General features: G+C 43.5%; 1 protein-coding gene across 2 annotated transcripts in view; it reads right to left on the bottom strand.

The window, feature by feature from the left end:
- The window catches only part of HPGD (15-hydroxyprostaglandin dehydrogenase), a 132,120-nt gene that overhangs the window by 36,559 nt on the left and 69,942 nt on the right, over positions 1–25,619 (bottom strand). Inside the window, exons 5-6 of one of the 2 annotated variants that reach the window (XM_075347196.1) lie at positions 19,802–19,878; positions 13,524–13,896 (exon numbers count right to left, since the gene is read on the bottom strand). In XM_075347196.1, the coding sequence (XP_075203311.1) occupies positions 13,852–13,896; positions 19,802–19,878 (122 nt within the window). In that variant the 3' untranslated portion in view covers positions 13,524–13,851. Of the gene's footprint in view, positions 1–13,523; positions 13,897–19,801; positions 19,879–25,619 lie in introns of those variants that run through there. The other variant, XM_075347195.1, reaches the window with a different exon arrangement.

The following is a 25,619-nucleotide window of genomic DNA, read 5'->3' as shown; positions in this document are numbered from 1 at the left end:
TTCCATGGTTTTATACACAGTAATCATTTACTTGTTCTGTGAAAGTTTTATTTTATTTGGCACAAAGCAATCAAACAAGGAACAAATTGTTCCCGGTGTCGATTCTATTTGTGAGATGGATGACAATGGTTATATAACCTACATTAAAATACACGGATAAAGTCAGAGAGCATCATTATTATTAGCTCCATTCTGGAAAGGTTATTTCCATCAGTGACACTAGAGTTACAAAGGTTCCTCGCATTATTAATCAACAACCAAATAAGAATCCGCTAACAACTGTGTGTGTCATGTTGATATGTACAGTGTCAACCTGGAGAGCCCTGAGTCCACTAGAAAAATGATTCTGAGAGCCCAACCTCAAGATGCGTCTAATAAGTTCATGCTTATCAGTACGGTATGTTATCAGACCCCACACCAGCCATATATTCCATAAGGATTAATAGATTATTTATTAATGAAAAGGCATAAAGATCAGAAGCATATAAAGAGGCTGAAATGTGTGAATACAATGTACAACCTATGGAGTATGAGGGGCTGTTGATAAGTCTTTGGCTTTACTCAGAAAAAAAAACGAGATAGGATGATGAAACTTTAAATGTATTCCACATACTCTCCACTGATGTCAACACACTTCATCGGTATTCCAAGTTCTGTAAGCCTAGCAAAATGAAGGATTTCGGTTGTGCCTCAAACCAGGCATCTGTAGCAGCCATGGCATCAGAAATGGTGTGAAATTTTGTACCCTTGAAGTGTTTCTTCAGGTTTGGAAACAGATGATAGTCAGAGGGAGCTAGATCTGGTGAATAAGGTGGGTGGTCAACTAGTTGGAAGTCCAGCTCTACCAGTTTTTCTGTGGTTGCTTGTACAGTGTGAGCGGAGGCGTTATCTTGCAGGAACAAGATTCCTTTGGACAGCTAGCTGCACCTTTTGGCCTACAAAGATGCCTTCAATTGGTTCAAAAGTTCAACGTAATACCTTGCATTGATGGTGGAACCCTTTTGAAGATAGTCCACTAGCAGCACGTCCTCCTTATCCTAGAACACAGACACCATCACCTTAGTGGCTGATTTTTGCACCCTGAACTTTTTTGGATGAGGAGAACCACTTTGCTTCCACTCTTTTGACTGCTCCTTGTTTTCAGGGTCATACAAATAAATTCTGGTCTCATCCATAGTGACTCGTCGATCCAGGAAGTTCTTATCAGTCTGGTAACGCTGACAAATGGACCGGGAAGTTTTCACTCGAATGCTTCTCTGATCTGTTGTCAAACATTTGGGAACCCACTTTGCAGATAGCTTCCTTATGTCCAATGTTCATGGATAAGGACACAAACACATTAATGGGAAATCCCTATGATGTCTACTATTGCTTTAGCTGAAATTCGTCGATTCTCCAATATTAGGTTGTGCACAGCTTCGACGATCTCTGGAACGTCAACCACTCTCGGTCATCCAGGACGTTCCTCATCATTGGTGCTGAAGTGGCCTGTTTTAAAATTTGGCAACCCAGGTCTTAACTGTGGAATATGAAGGGCACTGATCCCCCAATGTCTGCGACATATCACCATGAATATCCTTCGTGGACTTTCCTTTCAGAAACAAGAATTTTATCACTCCTATGCTCTCAGTTGCTGTGAATATTGCATTAGACTCCGTCATTTGGTTTTCCCGCGTGCGTAGAACACTGTTGCCATAAGCAACAAACACAACATTTTGACATATAAGGCTTTCATGTGTTGTAACATTTGTTACCATAGAAACAAAAAAAATCACAAAGCCAAAGACTTATCAGCAGCCCCTCATATAAGCTACTGAGAAATCACTCAGACATTTTGGTTATATCATCTGTATACAATGTCTTGAGACACAGTTGAATGAGATCAAGCTAGCCTTGTAATCTGCCTTTACAAACATTTCCAAGAAAATGGCTCGTTCCAAAAAGCTTACTAAATTCGGACTTGGTAATATAAGGACATGGCACCATTGTAACAAGTCAATTAATGATATTTTTTCAACCTAAATATTCTACAATCAACTGTGATTACTATTATTGAAAAATGGATGCATGTTTGAACTCACAACTCTGCCATAAAGGGCAGACGATGTAAAATTATAGAGTGGGGTCGCTAAGTGCAGCGGAGCACAGTGCATACATTTTGCCAACACGATACTGACAATAACTTCTGACTCAAATACCTCCTCTAGCATTAACATCAGCATTATAAATTGATCACCAGGAGCTTCACTGCATGGTTTTCTGTTGCCGAGATGCTACATATAAGGCTAAGTTCACACTTCCGTTATTTTGTATTAGTCACAATCTGCCGCTTTGAGAAACAACGCAGTCTGTTTGGTGGATTCCGTTGTTTCCCATAGACTTGCATGAGCGGCGGATTGCGACTGATGACCTTGTGTTGCATCCGCCGTGCGGCACATCGGTCGTTTACTGACTGACCGTCGGGCGGAACGCTGAATGCAACTTTTTTTGTGGTGGCAAAAAAACGCACTCTGCAGGATTCCGTTGCAATCCGTCAGGAAGCATATGTTTGAAATCATCTAAAATAACTCCTGGTCTCTCCCTCTCTCTCCCCCTCCCTCTTTCTCGGCTAATTAAAAGAAGAAAAAAAATCACCAACGGAAAACGTTGTTTCACAGGAATCCGCAACCTTTATTGTCCCACTATTTACAATGCATCAGTCCCATCCGTCACACAACGCATTGCGACTGATGCTAAAAAACGGAAATGTGAACTTAGCATAAAGGGCACTTTACACGCAGCGGTATCGGCATCGATATCGCTAGAGAGCGTACCCGCCCCCGTCGTTTGTGCGCCTCGGGCAAATCGCTGCCCGTGGCGCTCAACATCGCTTACACCCGTCACACATACTTACCTGCCTAGCGACGTCGCTGTGGCTGGCGAACCGCCTCCTTTCTAAGGGGGCGGTTCGTTCAGCGACACAGCAACGTCACTAAGTGGCCGCCCAATAGAAGCGGAGGGGCGGAGATGAGTGGACCGAACATCCCGCCCACCTCCTTCCTTCTTCATTGTGGGCGGCTGCAGGTACGGTGATGTTCCTCGTTCCTGCGGTGTCACACATAGCAATGTGTGCTGCCACAGGAAACGACGAACAACCTGCGTCCTGCAACAGCAACGATAATCGGGATTAGAACGACGCATCAACGATCAACGGTTAGGTAAGTAATTTTGATCGTTAACGGTCGTTCCTGGGTTTCACATGCAACAACGTCGCTAATGAGGCCGGATGTGCGTCACGAATTCCGTGACCCCAAGAACATCTCGTTAGCGATGTCATTGCGTGTAAAGAGGCCTTAAGTCAGGCTGTGTCCGCACTTTGCGTTTTCACCTGCATTTCAGGTGCATTTTAGGTCCGTTTTGAACTGCAGCGTTTTCATGCCAAAAGGCATGTGTTTTGATTTTCCAGCAAAGTCTATGGAGAATGTCCGCACTTTGCGTTTCCAAATGCAGCGTTTAATTTGCATATTTTGTGGCAAAAACCATGTGTTCAAAGAAGCAGCATGTCAATTGTTTTTGCCATTTTGGTTGCGTTTTGCTAACATTGATGTCAATGAGAAATGGCAAAAAGCAACCGACATTAAAATTCCAGCGTTTTACCTGCTTTTTAGGTGCAGAAACAATGCGTTTTCTACATTAAAAACACATGCTTTTCTGACATTAAAATAATGGAATAATATGTCCCTTTACAAGCACACATAGTCTGGCAATTAAATTATAGAAAATTTTGATTTTATTGCTATTTTAGCAAAAAATATTATAAAACCGCTATAATTTCATGAAATATAACTATTTTCTTTATTAATTCAAAAAATATATGTTTTGGTTTTTTTCACTTTTTTCATTCTATTTGACTGTTTAAACTTTATTTAGCAGCGTCTTGATGTTCAAAACGCATCTGTCAAAACACAAGGGAAAAAGCATGTAAAAAGCGAGGTAAACGCATCTAAAATGCGGTAAATATGCATATGTTTTTAGCGCCCAATTTCTGAAAAAGGCAACTTTGGCTAAATCAATTAATGCCAAAATGTGCGTTAAGAAATGCAACTACGACGACGCAAAGTGCGGATACAGCCTTATATCACCAAGCACAATGCAACGTTTCAGATAGCATGGTGTAAAGTGCACTGACACAGGGAAGAGGCATAATGTAGTGGGTTGTTTTTCAGGCATTGACCTAGCCCCTTCGTATTAGAGAAGGGAAATCTTAATGCTTCAGCATACCAAGACATTTTGAACAATTGGTTGCTTGCCACTTTGTGGTAACAGTTTGGGAAAGATCCTTTTCTGTTCCAGCATGACTGTGCCAAGTGCACGTTGCTGTCAGTGTGTAATGACTGAGTGAGATCCAAATGAGATCCAGTGAGTCACAGACTGAGGCCCAGGCAGAATTGTCAAAAAAAACCCCAGTATTTACTGGAAGGGATAGGGGAGAGGCTCAAAAGAAAATAAGATTACAATTTTTCTCCAGTCACTACTATACTTATACATAGACAGGCAATACGCCGTGGTCGGGGTGTTAACTTCAGAGATCCTTCCAATGTGTATGAAGAACTGCAGGAACAAATTTACCAAAGGACCCTATGTGGCACAAACGCTTCAGCAAAGAGGGTGTAAATTCAATGGGTGTAACTAAGTCAGGGTCTCTGGAATTAACACACTGGCTTACAACGTACCAATAATAAATGTCACTAAAGCAAGTGTCGCGGGCGGAGGGGCCGCGCTCGCTATGCTCAGGTTCGGGGCTGCTGCTGCTCGGTGGCTCGAGCGGTGGGCTGGACCCGGGGACTCGAGCAGCGCTCCTCGCCCCCGAGTGAAAAGGGATGTTGGGTGGTTTTAGGGGAGATAGTTCGTGACACCAACCATGCGTTGTGGTGATAGTGGACACCACCGCTGCTCATGACGGGATTCCCGGGAACGATGGCATGGAGCAGCTACGTGTTAGTTTCCCCTCCGTGGGTAGGGGTTGGTGGTCCCGGGGCCCGGTGATCATTCGGGGAGGTAGGGTAGTTGGGGTGCAGGGTTTCGGAGGCAGCGCGGCGCGGTGCCGGATGGCACTGTTGTACTCACTCAGGCACAGATTCACAGAGTCTCTGGTAAACCAAACGGCTGGATGGACGGGTCCCGCAGCCGGTTGCAGTGTCTTTGCTCTCCCCAGACAGGTTGATGGTGGCTGTCTTTCCCTGCACCGCTGTGTATGTATTGACTCCGATGGTTTCCCACTGGTAGTCCGCTCCCCGGCGTGTATGTACCGAAGGAGCCCGTTTTGCCTGCAGGCGCTGGCCCTTGGATCTCTAGCCTATGGCGGTGGCTTTTTATCCTCACTGTGTGGACGGTTGCCTTCTGTCGGGTCTTGAGTGTGAGGGAACCCCTGAGGTCCCGGTCACTATCTGATTTGACCTTTTTGGCGGCTCCTAGCCTGGTCGGGGTCTGATGGCCCTGCCTTGGTGCTTGGTTCAGATCTGCTCCCCGGCTCAGTACCGGCGGGCCACCGCCTGTCCCCGGTCCTACGGTTCCGCTGACCTGCGCCAACTCCTGCAGACGGCCACCACCATCTGCCGACCTTGCTGATAGTGCCTGGGCTCCGACTCAGACACTAACAGTTTCTCTCCTGTCACTTTTCACCTACAAAACCGAACTAACTGCTTTTTCCCGCCTCCAGGCCTGTGAACTCCTCGGTGGGTGGGGCCATCCACCAGCCTTCACCCCACCTGGTGTAGACATCAGACCCTGGAGGAGGCAACAAGTATTTTGTTTGACTGATGTTGACTATTCAGGGGAGGGTGTGTGTGTGATGTTGTGTTTGTGGCTACCTGGCTAGTCCAGGGCGTCACACAAGCGCAATCTACATATGCCTCAACTGCTTGGATACCCGGTATCATTATTGGTACCATGTTACTGATGAAGTCCAACACAAGCCTGAGGTATTTCCTGGCTGCAGCCACTCCAGATTGTCTTTAGCGCCAAAATCCACGAGGAAGAACCACTAGTCGCCAAAAAAGAATCTGAGTCTCTGCCTGCAGCAGGCCCGTTTAGATTTCCAAAGACCATCCACTCTCAGTTCTGCAGGATTCACACACTGCTCAGGGTGTCACAAATGCTCTGCTCCAAGCTCCTTCTTCCCAGGCAACGATTCACTTGGGGGGCGGTCTGGGTCCCAGCTTCTAGGCTAATCAGTGTCAACTCTCCGCAGCCTTAACCACTATCCTCCACAAAACTCTCAGCTCCTCACATACTTGCTGAAAATCCCTCTGCTGTGCTTCCTGAGCTTCTCTCCTCTCCGAGCAGCTACTGTCCTCCATCACAAACAGGCCGCCACCTTTGGTAGGGAGGAGTTTCCCAGCTCCTACAGCTGCAAAAGCTCTCTCCACACACATGAAGTCACAAAAGGAATGTCAGCATTTGCAGCACCTTGTATTAGTGATGGGCAGTCCGGCTCTTTTTGGTGATCTGGTTCCCATGGCTCCGGTCACCAAAAAGAGCCGGCTCATTCGAATCGTTCTTGGCTTCTTCTTAAATATGTGTTCACCCCAGGTGAACACATATTTAAGATTATAGTGATGCCGCTGAAACCACGCCCACCCGCTGCTAAACCCCGCCCACTTACAAGGGACCAATTAGATTGCGGAGTGGGGGGGGTTCAGCGGCGAAAAGAGCCGTTTAGCGATTTTAGTGGTTCACTTTGGTGATCCGGCTCCTTTCAGTCACAGCAGGGAGCCGGATCTTTGTGTCGGATCGTTCGCGAACGACACATCACTACCTTGCATCCTGGTTACAAGTGCTAATCAGTCAGTGATGACGGATAGTTAGCAAGATGTCCTTATAATGGTATGGTGCCCCATTTTCTGATATTGATGAGTATCTAAACAAAAATACTAAGGACCTCTTGTATATGCACTGTGCAACAATCATTGATTACTATCAGTTTCCAAGATTAACATGCAGCTTAGAATAAGAAACAACATAGTCTGATTTGATGTCCATATTCCATTGGTAGACAAAGAACTCTCCAATTCTGTGCAAGGTTCCTCATCATTGGTACAACAGGTGAACATAAAATTCTTCCAAGTTCCTCTGCTGCTGCATGGCCTTGCTGACTTGTCTTTACTTTTCTGGTTCTTACCAGTGTGAGCTCTCGAGGCAATACGAGGAATTCTAACATATCTAAAGATCTGGAAGAGAATCCTTTTCAGAAGGGGTCATTTTAGAATCAAGTAAGGTTTTGGAGGCTGTCTCTGTCATATGCTCTTTGCTCATGTACCACCCCGCACTCGGCTGCAGCCGAGCGTCTCGGATCCAGGCTCGGGTGTGTCGGTGGCTCGAGCGTCTCCGGACCAGGGGGGTCACGTCGCTCTGTGAAGGGGTTGTTTTGGTGATTGGGCGGGTGCACGGTCGCGGCCGCCATAGAGATTGTTCGTGACGCCACCCACGGGTTGTGGTGATTATTGGCACCACTGCTGCTGGTGATGGTGGGGGCTCTCGGGTGCGGTGTTGTGGTGCAGCTAGGTGTTGACCCCTCCGTGGGTCTGGTATGTGGGTCCCGGGGCCCACTGGGTTAATGAAGATGCCCGAGGGGTGCAGGGCAGGGCGGCGTAGCGCGGTGCAGTGCCAGAGGGCACTGGTGTACTCACTCTGAGGGAACACACTGGAGTCACTGGTAAACCAAAAACGGGATGGTGGTCGGTGCCCGCAGCCGGCTGCGTTGTTCCCCCTACTCGGGTTGATGGTGTCCGTCTTTCTCCTGCACCTCTGTAAGCTGTGTGACTACTATGCCTGAACAACGGTAGTCCGCTCCCCGACTTGTAAATGCCGGAGGAGCCCTTGTGCCCGCAGGCGCTGACCCGTGAAATCTTGGTGCCTGGGCGGTGGCTTCCTATCCCCCTCGGTGGGATGTTGCCTTCTCTCGGGACTTGGGGTGGGAATGGACCTATAGTCCAGACCACAATCAGTTAATTCGACTTGGTCCAGTTGCTTCTGGGCCTTGTATGGGGTCTGAGTACCCTTTCCTGGTGCTCTGGTTTCGGTTTGACTCCCCGATTCGGTACCGGCGGGCCACTACCCTGCCCCGATGCCTTGATGGTTCCGCCGTCTCTACTCCCGGCCTCCTGCAGACAGCCACCACTGCCTGTCTCCTGGCCACAGGGTCCCTAGGCTCCAACCTAGGCCCTGACAGACTTCTTCTCCTCAGCTCAGCACTTCACCTCCTCTCCTTTCCTCACCCTAACTTCAACTCCAACTGTCTCTGTAACTGAAACTGTCTGGTTTTCCCCGCCCCTGACCATCAATCCTCTTCGGTGGGCGTGGCCAATTGCCTGACTCCGCCCCCGGGTGTGGACGTCTGGTACAGATGGGGGTAACTCAGGGTTTATGGGTGACTGTTGGTACCTTTTTGGGGGACAGGCGTAGTGTAAGGGCCTACCTGTGACCCCCTGGCTAGTCCAGGGCGTCACACTCACATTTCATCGCTTATCCTTTTGGATAAGATACAAAAGTCTTGCTGTTGTCATCCCAACTGTCTCTGCTGAACCCACTATCAGGTGACATTTGCAAGAGCAGTATGGAGGAAAGGCTGATCGTTTCTAGGGATGAATTTGTTTTTATGCTGATGCATTGTGTCACCAAATTCTCAGAAGATGGCAAGGGACAGAACAAATCAGGAAGATGTCTGGGATAATCTGAGAAATGAAAACTAACCACTTCAGTGCTGAGGGACTGTGTAGTTAATAGTCCAGGACCTGATCACTAGTTAAAGCAGGGGTCTCAAACTCACCTGGGTGTATGGGCCGCATATAGAAAAAAAAAATTGAGAGGGGCCGCATTCTTTGCAGGACAAGTGACATTTTTAGTGATTCCATGTTTTTTTTCTATTCATCTTTGGATCACTTTTTTGAACATTTTTTGCTTGTTTATTAGAACAAACCTGTACTTTTTTGTTTAGTTAAGCTTATAAATAAAAAAAAGCATTTTTAATGGTACATAAAAAAAATAATTCATGCTTTATTTTGAATTTTATCACCTTCTTGTAATATTATTTTAAAATTAGCAGCATCATATAATAATCTTAGCCAACATACTGTAGTAATGTCCCCATCTGTGTGCCCTGTAGTAATGTCCCCCATCCTTGTGGTATTGTGCCCAGTAGTATTCTGCCCATCCTTTTAGTATTGTGCCCATCCTTTTAGTATTGTGCCCATCCTTGTGGTATTGTGCTCTGTAGTATTGTGCCCATCCTTGTGCCTGCAGTATTGTGACCAGTAGTATTGTGCTCATCCTTGTGGTATTGTGCCCAGTAGTATTGTGCACATTCGTATAATATTGTGCCCAGTAGTATTGTGTTCATTCTTGTAGTATTGTACCCATCCTTGTAGTAGTGTGCCCTGCAGTATTGTGCCCATCCTTGTACTATTGTGCCCATCCTTGTAGTATTGTGCCCTGCAGTATTGTGCCCATCTTTGTAGTATTGTGACCTGCAGTATTGTGCCCATCCATGTGGTACTGTGCTCATCCTTGTAGTATTGTGCCCTGCAGTATTGTGTCCTGCAGTATTGTTCCCTGCAGTATTGTGTCCATCCTTGAAGTATTGTGCCCATCCTTGTAGTATTGTGCCCTGCAGTATTGTGCCCATTCTTGGAGTATTGTGCCCATCCTTGTAGTATTGTGCCCTGTAGTATTGTGCCCATCCTTGTAGTACTGTGGTCATCCTTGTGCCCTGCGGTATTGTGTCCTGCGGTGCTGTGCTCATCCTTGTATATTGTGCCCGGTAGGATTGTGCTCATCCTTGTGGTGTTGTGGCCATCCTTGTGCCCTGTAGTCTTGTGCCTATCCTTCCGTAATACGCAAAAAATAAAAAAACTCTCCTCACTTTTCCTCTGTTCCCTGTTTGCCCACAATCAGTGTTTGCAGAGTTTTGAATGCAGCATGTTTGAGCTGCGTCCAAAATGCTGTGAGGTACAGTACAAGCAGAGTGGATGTGATTTCTAAAAATCCCATGCCCACTGTGCTTGTATGGCCAGCAGTGAAAACTGACCTGCGGTGCGGCTTGCAGAGACCGCAGCATGTGAATTTATGCTGCGGGGTTGCATGCCCTCCCTAGGGAGAACAGAGCAAGGAGACTGCAGCACTCCGAACCCTGATCGTGGGCACAGGCAGCTGCGGTCACCTAAGGAGGGGAGACTTGCTGCCCCACAGGTCAGGACCCGCTGCGTCCAGGACGTTTGAGACCTCTGAGTTAGAGCATGTTTGTTTCCTTGATTGATCTGGTGGTAAAGCTGTAAAATGTGTCTGTGGAGGTGGTTAACTGGAGGCATGAAGTCATAGCTGGGATCCCTGCAGAGCTCTGAAGCGGATGCATAGCTTGGGGTTCAGCTTGGGGGGGGAAGTCAAACATCTTTACATTTAATAATGTCTCCTCATTCTCTCCTTTATATAGTTCTCCTGTACACAGCATGATGATGCAACAGCTCCTATATACACAGCATGATGGACCCCACAGTAGCTCACTCCAACATTATGATGTAATTCAGTAGGCTTCCCACTGTATAATGGCCCCCACTATCCCACCCACTGCATAACGGTCCCCCGTACTCACCCCACACTGTATCATGGTCATCCATCAGTATTCCCTCACACTATATCATGGCTTCCAATATTCACCCCACATTGTAACATGGCCCCCAGTATTTCCCTCACACTGTAATATGGCCCCCAGTATTCCCCCACACTGTAATATGGCACCCAGTATTTTTCCCACACAGTATCGTAGCCCTCAGTTTTTCTCCCACACTGTAATATGATGCCCAGTATTCCCCCACACTGAATTATGGCCCCCAGTATTTTCCCCACACAGTGTCATTGCCCTCAGTTTTCCTCTCACCCTGTAATATGACACCCAGTGTTCCCCCACACTGAAATATGGCCCCCAGTATTTTCCCCACACAGTATGATTGCCCTCAGTTTTCCTCTCACACTAATATGACATCCAGTATCCCCCACATTGTAATATAGTCCCCAGGAAATCATTCCCACTGAAATTTGGCCCCCAGTATTCCCCCCACATTGTAATATGTTCCACAGTATTTCCCCACACTATAATATGGCACTTATTATTACCATAACACTGTATGAAAGCCCTAATTATTTCCCCTACACTGTAATATGGCCCTCAATTTCCCCCCTCACTGTATATGGCCCCCAGTATTCCAATACCCATGGATCCTGAGGAGTCCGCCAAAATGGATCCCAGTGTGATGACATAATCACATCGCTCCATGCCCCCTGCCTCATCTGTGAGGCCCCCTGTTGTTCTGTATCGGCATCACCTGGCACGGCCCCACACTCTACAAACAGGAGCATCTCAGCTGCATAGAAATACATGCAGCTGACCCACTCTTGTCAAGAGAGTGTGCAGCCCTGCCGGTTGATACCGGTGTGAGACTTGCGCGAGTCTCTCGCAAGTGTGACTCTGGCCTATCTGTATCTGTAGCGGTAGTTCTGGGTGGGCCCCTGAAATCATGAGACCCTCTCCTCCCCTCCCCCCACTCCCAAAATAGCTATGTTACTGCTCTGAAGAGTGTAAGTGAGAATTGAAGCTAGAAGCAGAGAGGCTACATTGTCAAGATGGGAATGGAGCACGGAGAACTAGCAAAGAAATCTCTAGTAATCTGGGGCTTATGAAGTTGGCCATCACCGTCGGTAAAAACTGAGATATTGAGGCTGTATAGTAACACATTACTTGGTGTTAATCCCTCTGAAATGAGCAGACCTAAGGAAAAAAATTACACAAATTGCTTTGTGTTTTATTTATTTGTTTTATTTCCCAGTAGTAAGATATTGTTTCTCATAATTCTGTTAAAACACCAAGTATAATGTGCCTGTGTGTGCCTGTATAATGACAGTAACCAAAATGCTTTGTATACCAATTTTCTGTGCAGTTAAGTTGAGTAAAATTTAATGGTCTTACTTTTATTATCCACTGATCTTTTTTTTAATATTTTTTAAAAGTTGTGACTTTAGATGCTAATATTAGAAGTAGAGATGAGTGAACACATTGGAATGGAATTTAATTTTACAAAAATCCACATCTGTCAAAATATGATTTTTTTCTGATACAAGTCACTTATATATGGATTCAACAAAATGGCGACTGCTCTAATTTTCTGAACCATAAAGACTATCAAAAGGTTAAAAAAGAAAAAACTTATACTCACCTTACTGCTCACCTCTTTGGCCCCTCCACTAGTCACCGCCACCTGTCTGTTCCTTGCCGAATCTTCTGATACCCCGCTTTTCACTCTTTAATTTCCTGGCCTGTCATGTCGAGCCTGGATTTCCAGCCCTCATGTGGCCTGGGAGCATGATGCACAGGGACATGGGAGGTCATGAGGCGCACATCATGATGTTGTGACGTGATCACCTTGTGGTGCAAATGGCCGGGGATGAGCAGGTATTGCGAGGACTGAACGAATGGTGGTGAGCAGCGAAGGCGCCTGACAGATGACCGGTAAGATGAGTATAAGGATCTAGTTATTGTTTATATCTTACTTTAATTATGTGTGTAGGGACCTCGAAACGTGATAAGGAACATTAAAATTGTTGAAAACAACGTCTCCGCTAAACATATTTTCCAGGAAAAACTGAGTGAACAGGCAAATTTGAATATATTGCCTGATAAGTTAATCTCCAGGGATGTAATAATCTCCTGGTCTCTGACGCAGGGAATGTGACAGAGACTGGGGCTAAATGGGACCTGCTGACTCCATCACCTGTTTCAGCTGGATGTGTGTCCGAGGGCGCATCCAGCTGAAATGCATTGCTGCACCCGTCGGATCCCTGCACTGCAATGTGCAAGCCGCCGATTAAGGATATGAATATTCACTGCTCCCCATGCCCACCTCTTTGCACTGAAGCCGAAATTGAGAGGAGGGCGAGATTAAGGCTTTGGGGAGCAGTGAATATGCATTTTCTTTAATAGCAGCACACATCAATGCCCAGCAGCCGGTACTATTAGTACTAGATTTTCATGACTTGGCTACCTGTGTTCTACTGTAGCAGAGCTATGCTATTGAGGTTTTTTGTGTTTGATCATCCTTGTGGCTGAGGGTCGTAATTTTAACTATAATATACACCTGAATGTGACTTCTATCATCATCATTGATGCCTCTCAATGTGGTCAGTGTGGTCATCAGGATTTAGGTCAATAATCTTCAAATTTCCTAATGTGTCTGTTTCGAATACAATGGGCAAAACACTTTGTGATTAAGATTTTAACAACAGAAATATAGGGAATCCTTGTTCTAATTTTCTAATTCTAGCCTGTCCTTTCATAGTATCGTTATTGTCATTGAATCTCATCTTGAGTTTTTCTATAAGGTCAACCAGGCACATACTGGTGAAATAAATATATGTAAGACTGGAATGTGGCCATTGTTTTGTTTTATGTAATTTCACAATAAATTACAATAATTGTACAATTATGGTTTTGAAAAGGATATATTGATTTTTAGATGAGAACTTGTAAGGAGTCATGAAATATACAACAGTAACAAGCCGTCCACAGAGGAGAAAGGGAATAATGCTGCCTTTTAAGGTCGATAAAGTGTGGAAAGATAGATTGACTGGGGATCTAAGACTTATTCACTGCCATGAAGTAGACAGAAATTCCTCATCAATGTCTAGAAATCCAAAGGGTCTGGTTAAATGTGACGTCTACGCAATGCATCAGATTGTTCATCACTGAACTGTTAGCCAGCATCAATTTGACATAATATTGATCCTGCCACCATGAGATATCACATGGATTTGGATGAAACTTTGCTATTAGATTAGGGAAGTCGAGAAACTCGGCCATATTCCAGAGTGCAGCTGTGAAGGAAAGAAATGAGGAAATGATGGCACCATAGATACCCACCTCCCCAACTGCATGAATATATCCAATAGATTTTAGAATCTTGTTAGAGCTTGAAAATGGTGGCGAAACAGTTTTAGGCTCTGTTCACACATTTGTTATGAGATTTGTTTTATTTCTGTTCTGTTTAGGGAACAGAAATAGTTTTAACCCTTTAAGGACAAGGGAATTTTCCATTTATGCTCTTATAAATTATTAAGTTATGGCTCTTGGGAGAAGGTGGGGGGAAAAGTCCCCCACTGTCTCCCAAGAGCCATAACTTTTATATATTTTTCAGTCAACAGATATGTTTGGGAGGACTAAAGTTCATTCCCTCCTGGTAGCCAGATGCACATCGAGGTTGCCGTGCAGCCTTAAAATGCTACAAACTTCCAGATTAATCCATATTTGCAGGTAATGGCACTTTTTACACGACAGGTTCCGTTTAAGTGATGGAAAAAAAAGTAATGTATATATTAGCTCTGTGTAGCCATTTTCCAAAACATATAACTTTTTTATTTATCTGTTGATGGTGGTAAGTGAAGGCTTGTTTTGACATTTTTTCGCTTTTCATATGATTAAAACCCTGCAATTCTTGCATTTTCTTTTTTTTTCTTTTTCTGGTGTTTACCATAAGGATTAATTAATTCTATATTTTAATAGATTTTATTGGATATGGAAATACCAAATGTTTATTATTTTATTTAGTTTCCTTTCTTCATTTTTAACACAGGAAAATTGGAATTTCAATATTTTTTAAAGCTTTTGTAACACCACAAAGGAACATGAACCTGCGATCATTTGATCAAATACTATATACTGCAATACCAGAGTATTTAAGATGACACGTGGGCTCTGCCTCCAATGAACACATGTAGGCATCATCCAGGATTGGAACAAGCAATTGACCGTAGCCCAACAGACTATCCGAGTCCATGGGCTCTGTCCGGGATTCCCCTTATGGATACAAGTTTATTGCAGTATATAGTGAAAATTCTGGTCTCATTTGAAGCTCAGTTTGTGACTGAGCTTCACAAGAATATCAAGCTGGCATCGACAAGGGACTTCAACAGACCCATGGTATTTAAAAGTCTGACAGAACCATCTAAATGGTTAACAACCGTAGCCACAGTTCAGTCCGTGTGCTGTCTTTATGCAGAACAGACTGTACATTGGCAACACATGGACCAATCCAAGTGAAATGTTTTTCCACACATATGCATGGTTCTTGTAGTATGCATTTCTAAGGATTGCATGGGCCAAGGTGTCTTGCTGCAACTCTAGACACCAGTGAAATAGGTTCCTCGGGATTTGTATGATTTTAAACTCTTTAGATGTTTCCCTCTCTGGCTGTACCTTGTAAGATAATATAAGAATCCTGGACTTCTAGTACAGAAGAAAGGTTTCAATCCAATTTACAAGAATAAACTTAATTTTAGTGATTAACGTAATGGAACATATACGAGGAGAGTAGTAGGTATATGACTTGTTCATTACATCTTTTGTTTCCAACAGGGGCACAAACATAGTGGTTCCATGAGGTAGCCAACTGGCAGACACAGACAGAAGAGCCCTATGGAAGAACAATATTTGGATTCTTTACAGCCCAAGAATTCATAATACACAATTCCACCTGGAGGTGTAAATTGACCCCCTTACCTCTTGGGCCTTTGTGCAGCCCCACAGGTTTCACCAATGGGGTGTTCGCCCCTGAGTTGGCATAAATCTTATATAATAGTGATCAGTTACACAATTTAGCTGACTATGGCCCTCCATCTTTGATGTTAGTACTTTTCATTCTCTACCAGCAGCCCCCTAATAGTGTACAATTGGTGCTTTGCTATCTACACTTCTTTATCTATATTCCAAGTCAGGATTACACGTGGCCTGTGTCCCGTTGCCTTTGTTGTCTCTGTATCCCCGCAATCTCATGAATGTCCCTTTGGACCTCCAGGTCTGTACCACTGAAACGTCTCCCATAGTCTCTGAATCCCCACAATCCCATGAATATCTCTCTGGACTTCCAGGTCTGTACCACTGAAGTATCTCCCATCTCTTCTGCCCAATATTGCTGTCCTGGCCACAGGTCTTGCCAGCTGAACTCCAGTTTTTCAGGCATGAATCAGTATCAATACCAGGGTCAGTTTAGAAGCACGCTATCCTCCTTCCTTATAACATACAACCTTGTGTGGCCTTGAGCTTGCTTCTCAGTCTCTAAATAGCAACAATCGCCTAGGAATCAGGTCCTTTTGAATCCCAAGACATTTTCAAACTGCATTAGGCATCTTTAATTCCCATGTGTCTATGCACTTCTCTACAATCATATTTCTACTGTAAACTAAAAGCAGATGCATCAATATAGAGAGGCCATACAGTTTAAGAACATATTTTAGCATAATATCAACAGTAGCAGAGGGAAGAAGAGCTGATCGGTCTTAGCAGATAAACATTAGCTATGGTGTGTAGGCAGGAGACTGAATTTTCCCTGTAACTTTTTAATGTGTTAGCGCCAATTATAGGGAAAATCAGCAATAATAAAAAGGTGCTGACAGGCTGGGATGCCCGCTGGAAGGTCTTCTGTGACTTTGTGGGGGGGGCGGGGGCGCAATGTGTGGAATAGGTGGAAAATAAATTAAAAAAAGGGAGCTGCTGCCAATGTTGCTATAATGCTATTTGTAGTGCGGTCCCATTGGAAAAATAAACGTGTTCAACAATTGGAACCAATTGTTATGGAAAGGAGAACACAATCCCAAATTTATTTTTGTGGGCCTTTGTAATCGTAAAAGAAAAAAACAATGTGAAAAGTGGACACATATATTTCCTTCGTCTTCTCTAAAAGAAATGAGAGTCCTCAGTGGTTGATACCTTTCAAAGGCTAACTAAAAAGATGGTAATAATAGCAAGCTTTCAAGACTATGCAGGTCTCTTTATCAGGCTCAATATAATACAAAATCTGAAGAGTCACATATTTATACACAACAGGACATAGAATAGAGCAGTAAAGAAGACAAGTTATGTGAAGCAGAACTATCACTATGGCAAGAGGACAAACTGTTGTGGCCATACATATTGCTGCAGTTCATAGATAAGCAGTCTGAAAGTTTTATTGTCCTCTGATTGAGGTCTGGTCCAGTGTTGTGATGCCCCCAAATGCTCTGAGGAGCACATTTCTTAATTGATGTAAAAAGACATAAATCCATGTGACACATTCATTCCTGCTCTGAATGTGTCAAAGGTCATCATAAGTTTGTACTCCCATAGTCTTCTATCTTTCTAGGACTTGAAATTTCCTTTCAATATCAGCAATTTCATGTCCATGATGCTGTGGTCTGGGTTACAAAACTGTTTGGCCACAGGTAGATCCATCCTTTTTTCTCTAATTGTGTGGCGGTGAGAATTCATCCTTGTCCTGAGCTGTTGTCCTGTCTCCCCTACATACAGACCCCCAGTTGGACATTTGATACATATAATTAAGTACACCACATTAGTTGTGGTGCAGCTGAAGGTACCTGGGATCTTGTAGTTCTGAAGTGATCTGGGAATATTTATCTTGTCCGTTGTCAATATAAATGGACAGGTCTTGCATTTTTTCTGGTTGCAGGGAAATGTTTGTGTTGTTTTGCGGAGAGGATAGGGAGCTTCTGACAATGATGCTTCTTAGATTAGGGGGCTGCCTAAAACACAGAACTGGGGGGTCTAGTAAAAATAGATTTTAATCGGGCATCTTTTTGCAGTAATGGTTGTAGTTTCCGTGCAGCTCCTCTTAACACCTCCAGATTTGGATTGTAGGTGATTACAAGAGGTACCCGGGTGTTTTCTTCTTTAGTTTTATAATGTAGGAGATGGTTTCTTGATATTCTGGTGGCTCTTGCAATCTGGTTTTCAATTGTTCTCGGGTGGTAGCCTTGATTCAAAAAGGTCTTTCTGAGACCCTCAAGGTAATTGTCTTTATCTGTAGTTTTGGAACATATCCGATTGTACCTGATGGTCTGACTGTACACTATAGAGTTTTTTATGTGTTTTGGATGAAAACTGTTTCATTTCAGGTATGTTGGACGGTCAATTGGCTTCTTGTACAGGGATGTCTCTATTTCATTGTTCCATGGTTTAATTATGGTGTCCAAAAAGCTGATTTCAGTGCAGGAGTAGTTGAGTGTTAGATTGATGGTGGATGAAACTGATTAAAGTGTTCATGGAAGGTCTTCAGATGTTCCTCAGACTCTGTCCAGATGATTAAAATATCATCAATGTAACGGTAGTAGGCCAGAGGCCACCAGAATATCAAGAAACCATCTCCTACATTATAAAACTAAAGAAGAAAACACCCGGGTACCTCTTGTAATCACCTACAATCGAAATCTGGAGGTGTTAAGAGGTGCACGGAAACTACAACCATTACTGCAAAATGATGCCCAATATAAATCTATTTTTCCAGACCCCCCATTCTGTGTTTTAGGCAGCCCCCGAATCTAAGAAGCATCATTGTCAGAAGCTCCCTATTCTCTCCAAAATCAACACGAACATTTCCCTGCAACCAGAAAAAATGCAAGACCTGTCCATTTATATTGACAACGGACAAGATAAAGAGTCCCAGATCACTTCAGAACTACAAGATCCCAGGTACCTTTAGCTGCACCACAACTAATGTGGTGTACTTAATTATATGTACCAAATGTCCTACTGGGGGTCTGTATGTAGGGGAGACAGGACAACAGCTCAGGACAAGGATGAATTCTCACCGCCACACAATTAGAGAAAAAAGGATGGATCTACCTGTGGCCAAACAGTTTTGTAACCCTGACCATAGCATCATGGACATGAAATTGCTGGTATTGAAAGGAAATTTCAAGTCCCAAAGAGACAGGAGAGTCTGGGAATACAAACGTATGATGACCTTTGACACATTCAGAGCAGGAATGAATGTGTCACATGGATTTATGTCTTTTTACATCAATTAAGAAATGTGTTCCTCAGAGGATCTGGGGGCATCACAACACTGGACCAGACCTCAATCAGAGGACAATAAAACTTTCAGACTGCTTATCTATGAACTGCAGCAATATTTATGGCCACAACAGTTTGTCCTCTTGCCATAGTGATAGTTCTGCTTCACATAACTTGTCTTCTTTACTGCTCCATTCTATGTCCTGCTGTGTATAAATATGTGACTCTTCAGATTTTGTATTATACTGAGCCTGATGAAGAGACCTGCGTAGTCTCGAAAGCTGCTATTATTACCATCTTTTCAGTTAGCTATTAAAAGTTATCAACCACTGAGGACTCTGTTGCTTTAAACAAACTTTTTTTTAATCTCCACTGGCTAACACGGTACAAAGATATACTTCATTTTCTCAACATTTTTCCCACGCCAGGAAAAAAAACAAAAAACAATATAAAACTAACATAAAAAGTACAACCCATTGCATGCACAGAAAAAAAAAAAAAGAGTGAAAACGTGCTATGACGTGAATGTCTTGAACTGTACATTCTCTGGGTAAAACTGTTATGTTGCATTATGCCTGATAGAAGTACGAGGAGGGATGGGGGTTTGTATGCTGAAGGGGCTGAGGGGGAAAGCGTGCATGACAAAAGGACTCAGGGAGCACTAAAGAAAAAATCACTTTGTCACGTACTGCCCCCTCAGGTCAACTCTCGACACAGCATAGTGTGCCAGGTATGACCAGTTATTTTTATTAATCCAAAGGTTTCGGGGCAGAATAAAAACAATAAATACAGATAACTCTACATTCGGAGAGCAATTCTTACTGTTGACATCCCAGTACACAGTGCATGCCCTTGAAGAATAGATATTTCCTTATATGACTAGATACATATAAGAGCACATTGTCATGAATGATAATTTATACACTACATTCTACTCACCGCTATTGATCTTGTGAATCCAATTACGCCATGCTTGGAAGCAGAGTACACTGGCTGGTAGGCGGCAGGTATCAGCCCTTTGATAAAGATCATAAATATCATTTCAATCAATACCATGCTAAAATGATATGGGTTTTGGTCACATTGATACAAGTGGATTACTGACATGCCCTGATCATTTCACATAATCTTGAATGGCTGCAGACGGCACTTTAGTATTTTATTTCACCAGAAGATTGAAACAGCCATTCGAGATAATGTACATGGCAGGGCAATTTACTAGACACTGTCAATTGCATTGGAAATTTCATTGCACAGAAAAAAATACATATTCTGCTTTCATTTGCACTCGAGCAACCAGTGAAGATGTAATTTTCCAGACTAAATTATTTGGGAGGAAGGAAAAGGCTATTTCGTTTTAAACTTGCACTGGGGGTTTGCTGTAGGAAGTGTTGTTTCCAGCTGATAAGATGTAAGTAATGTACTTAAGGCTTGAAATTGTGGCTTTCACAAACATTGCAGGTACATAACAGTTCAGCAGGATCACGAAGGATTAGCGGATATTTCCCTAATATTAACGGTGTATAACATACGGCTGAGAATATGAACGGCTAACAGAGATACTATACAATGATCAACCCTACAATATAATGCTTTTGGAAGAATGTGTCTGATGTGAGCACCGGCAAACCACCTGTCACTTACCCCAGATAGATACTGCTCCTTAACTCAGTTGCTGTACCCTGTGGTGACCAGAGCCTAAGAGGTGCCACATAAGGCAAGCCTTCTTTTTTTGTCAGAGTTCCCATGATACACTAGCTACTATTGGATATGTATTACTTGTTACTTGTTTCTTATATTAACTTATGAATATATCTCAATAAAATTATGTACATGATGGACACAATCAACAACTTTTCTCTACTTACGCCATTTACTAAAACCAGTAATGTTGTGTCACTACAAAAAAAAACCAAACTACTATTCTAGTTAATCAAAGAACCTACAGAGCTCTAGACATTAGTTGGGACCTGCTAGATCTGTACATAAAGCTCCAGTGTTCTTTTATTTTAGTTCTGGAATGTTGCTTTAAATGTAAGTCCCCAGCCGCCACCCCCTTCCGCCGTCTGCGTCTGTTACTGGCGCCACCCCAGTCGCTCTCTGGTGATTTGTGACCTTCTCGCAGCTCCTGTGTTTCATGGAGAGCGGCAAGGTCACAACTCAATACATCTGTAAGAGAGCCTCGTTATGGCCTCGTTCTGGCTCTCATAGACTTGCATTGACCGCTTGTAACATAATTTCTGACTTCCAGACAGTCAGCAGTTACAGGCACAAGATGGCGCTGCGGGACCGGAGCAACTCTGAAAAAGGATCAAGCCCCAAAGGGTGAGTATAAGACAGTGGGCAGGGAGCTTAGGTGTAAAGCACCACTCCGGTGTTGAAAAAAAAACCAAAAAAATTCTGAAGTGGTGCTTTAAAATAATATTAAGATATTTCCTAAATATGGTTTAATTCATACACACGTGACATTCTGCAATCAGCCTTGTAATATTTCCTTATTGCCTCTCTAACTGTAGCAACTTCAACCCACATGGGAAGCAGCTGAGCATTATTAAGTAGGTGACTAATACCAACCATCTGATAAACGGAGAAATTGGGACTTGTTTTATACTTTACAATAATAAGGCTAATCTACTGTTCACTATAGGCCTCAGTCTGAGACAAAAAAGGGGCCTATCTGCCCACAGCACTCAATTGGGCTTCAGATTTTACTTCAGTTGACTTCAGTAGGTGAAAGCTACATGTTATTTTTTCTTTGATTCTGACACATTGCGCAGGAGTTACTATGCCTAACAATATTTTTTTGATGATATGTGCACTCTGCATACAATGTCTTTCACCTATCCAGTGTTTTATTTTCCAATTTGACCGCTGGAGTGATTTTTCTAATCTAAGTCCCCTGATCCTACTCATAGTCACCCGCCGCCATCTTCACCTTCTTCTACTGCCAGTCCTGTCAGTCTCAGGCAATTAGTGACCTGCTGGATTGCTTTAGTGTTTCATGAAGCACAACTCAATATAAGTCTATGAGAGCCTCTTTCTTGCTCTCATAGACTTGTATTGAGTATCTGTGATGCAACTTCTAACTCTGGCCAGTCACAAGATGGCGCCGCGGGAAAGAAGCAATGCCGTTAAAAGGTGAAAAGACCACAAGATAAGTATAAGACCAGGGGCAAAAACCTTAGCTTAAAGGCAACATTCCAGAGATGAAAAAAAAATTAAGACCCCGGCACGGTTTTATTAGGCAAAGCCGCTTCACAAGAAAGCTGGCGGTCTATCTTTCTGACGCGGCTTCACAGGTCATTTTGCAGTTGTTTTTACAGCGGTTCCAACTCCAGTTTTCTCTGGTGTCTTGTTTTGTTACTTTAACTATAGCTAGCAAGTGGAAGCCACCAGAAGGATGAACTTGCTACTTCTTTTGTTTCAAGGTTTCCAAACCCTGAGCGGTTAAAAGAAGTGACAAAGGATAGAACATGTGCACAGCATTGTCGTTGTTAAGGCCCAGTCACACTAAACAACTTACCAGTGATCCCAACAATGATACAACCTGATAGGGATCGCTGGTAAGTTGCTAGGAGGTCGCTGGTGAGATGTCACACAGTCAGATGCTCCAGCGATCCCACCAGCAACCTGACCTGGCAGGGATCGCTGGAGCGTCGCTACACGGGTTGCTGGTGAGCTGTCACACAGGCAGATCTCACCAGCAACCAGTGACCAGCCCCCAGCCAGCAGCGACACGTGGAAGCGATGCTGCACTTGGTAACTAAGGTAAATATTGGGTAACCAACCCAATATTTACCTTGGTTACCAGCGCACACCCCTTAGCGCTGCCTCCCTGCACTCCTAGCCAGAGTACACATCGGGTTAATTACCCGATGTGTAGTCTGGCTATGTGTGCAGGAAGCAGGAGCCGGCACTGACAGCGTGAGAGCGGTGGATGCTGGTAACGAAGGTAAATATCGGGTAACCAAGGTAAGGGCTTCTTGGTTACCCGATATTTACATTGGTTACCAGCGTCCGCAGAAGCCGGCTCCTGCTGCCTGCACATTCAGTTGTTGCTCTCTCACTGTCACACACAGCAATGTGCGCTTCACAGCGGGAGAGCAACAACTAAAAAATGGTCCAGGACATTCAGCAACAACCAACGACCTCACAGCAGGGGCCAGGTTGTTGCTGGCTGTCACACACAGCAACATCGCTAGCAAGTTGTGCATCAGCAGCGATGTTGCTAGCGATGTTGCTTAGTGTGACGGTACCTTTATACTGCAGGCATTATGTTCATGTCTTGCAGAAGCTTTACAGCTCATTTTCAGGTGGGTTCCAGGTAGAATGTCTCCAAATTAACGTAAGACTCTGACGTACACAGAACCTAATAATATATACTAGATTTCTGGGGATGGTTTGCTTATCCAGGGATTTATTAGGAATCAGGATTAACCTAATTTTTCTATGGTGATTTTTACCTTCCCCTGAATCAACATTGGAGGTGTAAAGTCTGAAGTGACCGGACTTGTGTGTTTTACTAACAAACTATAATGCTCAGGGCGGTTACGTAACACTTGTAGTATCTCCAGTGTTAGGGATTCTTTACATACCTTGACTTACAAATGTCTACATTCAGTTGCTGATAATGCTATGAAGTTTTAACAGCCTAAAACATTTTAGAGTATTCTCCCCCTGAACAGTTTCAGATCTTTTGACCAAATATTAGACAAAGTGAACCTGAGTAGTCTCATACAACATGTAAAAACCTAATTTAAAACTATCACATTGAAATTATTGTGTCATCAAGAAATCATCTATTGTTTCGATCAGGATATTATGGTAAATTGATTTTTTAAAACGTTTTATAAACTTTTGTTTTCCAATTTTGTGTTTCCCATCCCCCTGCCATGCTTCGGCGTCTTTACTGTGTTGGCGCATGGGTGGGAGACCGGCAACGTGTCCCAGCTCCCGCGCATGCGCCTGAACACTTTGACTGCTGGCGCTGCGTCATGGGGGCCGGCTGACGTGCCCGTGCACGTGTCGCCTTCGTCCCTGACACTTGAATTCTCTCCACGGCAGTTTAATGTTGCTGGTGAAGGTATTTAAAGATCGCACCAAAGGAAGTGTGCACTACCTACTACTTTCCCCTATGATGAAGCGGCCAGCTATGTGCTGAGGGATACGAAACGGATGTCGGGGCCTTTTTTGCACCCTCGGACCTTGGTAATGCTTCCCTGCTTTTAGGTATACGGTCTCACCTTTGCCTTTTAATACTAGTTAATTAATGAATCATTTTTGAATGTCTCCTGGATCTCTCTGTATTTGCATTTTGCATGTATTGTGGCCACTCGCTAAACGGTCACTTTTCTTACTACCACTTGATAAAAATTGTGTTCTGAAGGGTCATATGTGTGAGTTGTACTATATTAACATTTGCATTGCAGTAGGTCTGTACCCAATATTTCTTACCATCCCCATACCCCTCTTTTTGTATTACCATTTTATGCTTTACAACGTTTTGTATGCTTTTGCAATGTGCACTTTGAATTTCTCTAATAAATCTCAAATTAATTTCAGCAATTTTGCTCATGTTTTTATCTCCTCAGACAACTTGCAATTATTTTACTACTGGAAAACTAAGATTTATACTTTATTTGTACAGATTACTTTTTGGCAGTCTCATTATCATCTCTGACAGGGTGACAATTAAAGACACAAACTATATATCAGGTATACAACTTTCTTATGACACATGCCCTTTTATTTGTAAGATATGACTATAACTAGTTGCTAGAGTATTACTGGCCTCTTTCTAGTTGATAACAATTTTTCACACATTATTGCGAAAAAATGAACACTCCACAATCATCAAGCAATTATCAGTCACTTATATGCAATCTAATCGACAGCAGGAAGTGGCTAGCTGCCTCAAAGATTGTAGTAGGCCCCTGCAACTTTAGGACAATGGTAGAATGGTGCAATGCTGCGCATATATTGTTTATTCACCCCTAAATATTGCCATGAAAATAATTCGTCATATCACATGTATACAATGACCCTAATATTACCATAGATAATGTCACAGTTACATAATATACATTCTATCCATTGCTCATGGCTGGTTGACCTCTCGTCAAGACAAATATCCCTATTTTGTCATCTGCAATTATCTGTCTGACACACTCGCTCATAACAGTGATAACTGACTTTGGATGATCTCTAAAACACCCGTGGTGCTATAACCCAAGAATTACCGTTTAGTAATGTTGGCTTTGCTCCAAAACGTATATATGTAATATGACCTTTTCCATGAGTGTAGCAATGAGATAAAAGTTGAGCTGAGGTCATTTTGACAGAAAGAACATAATTAGTGATAAGTTAAAGATGCAGTTCATAAAAAGCAAGCACAGAAAAAAAGACCTATACTAGTCATGTGTGGATAATGGTTATCACTTCCATGACCTAGGATGCTGAATCAATATTTTACTGCTGGTAATAATTGCAGGTAGATTATTATATGGGCAGTTTGGTTGGCTAAATGATCTCCAGGGGCCCATGGTGTCTGAATGGAAATCAGCCTTTTTCAAGCTGACGCAGGGTTGCCATAAGGCAGTAAGCCCTTCAGGAGCCCATCCACAAGTATTATAAATGGTGATGTGGCGCCCTGGACAAACCAGGGGCCACAGATAACAACACCTACACACCCCACACTCCCGGTCAGGCACACCGAAGTCAGACACAAAACCTTGTTGCCTTCCTCCAGGGGCTGATG

Source organism: Anomaloglossus baeobatrachus, chromosome 1 (genome assembly GCF_048569485.1).
Source record: "Anomaloglossus baeobatrachus isolate aAnoBae1 chromosome 1, aAnoBae1.hap1, whole genome shotgun sequence".
Taxonomy (NCBI): Eukaryota; Metazoa; Chordata; class Amphibia; order Anura; family Aromobatidae; genus Anomaloglossus; species Anomaloglossus baeobatrachus.
Note: the sequence above shows the minus strand (reverse complement) of the source record. Positions and strands in the feature narration are given on the sequence as shown.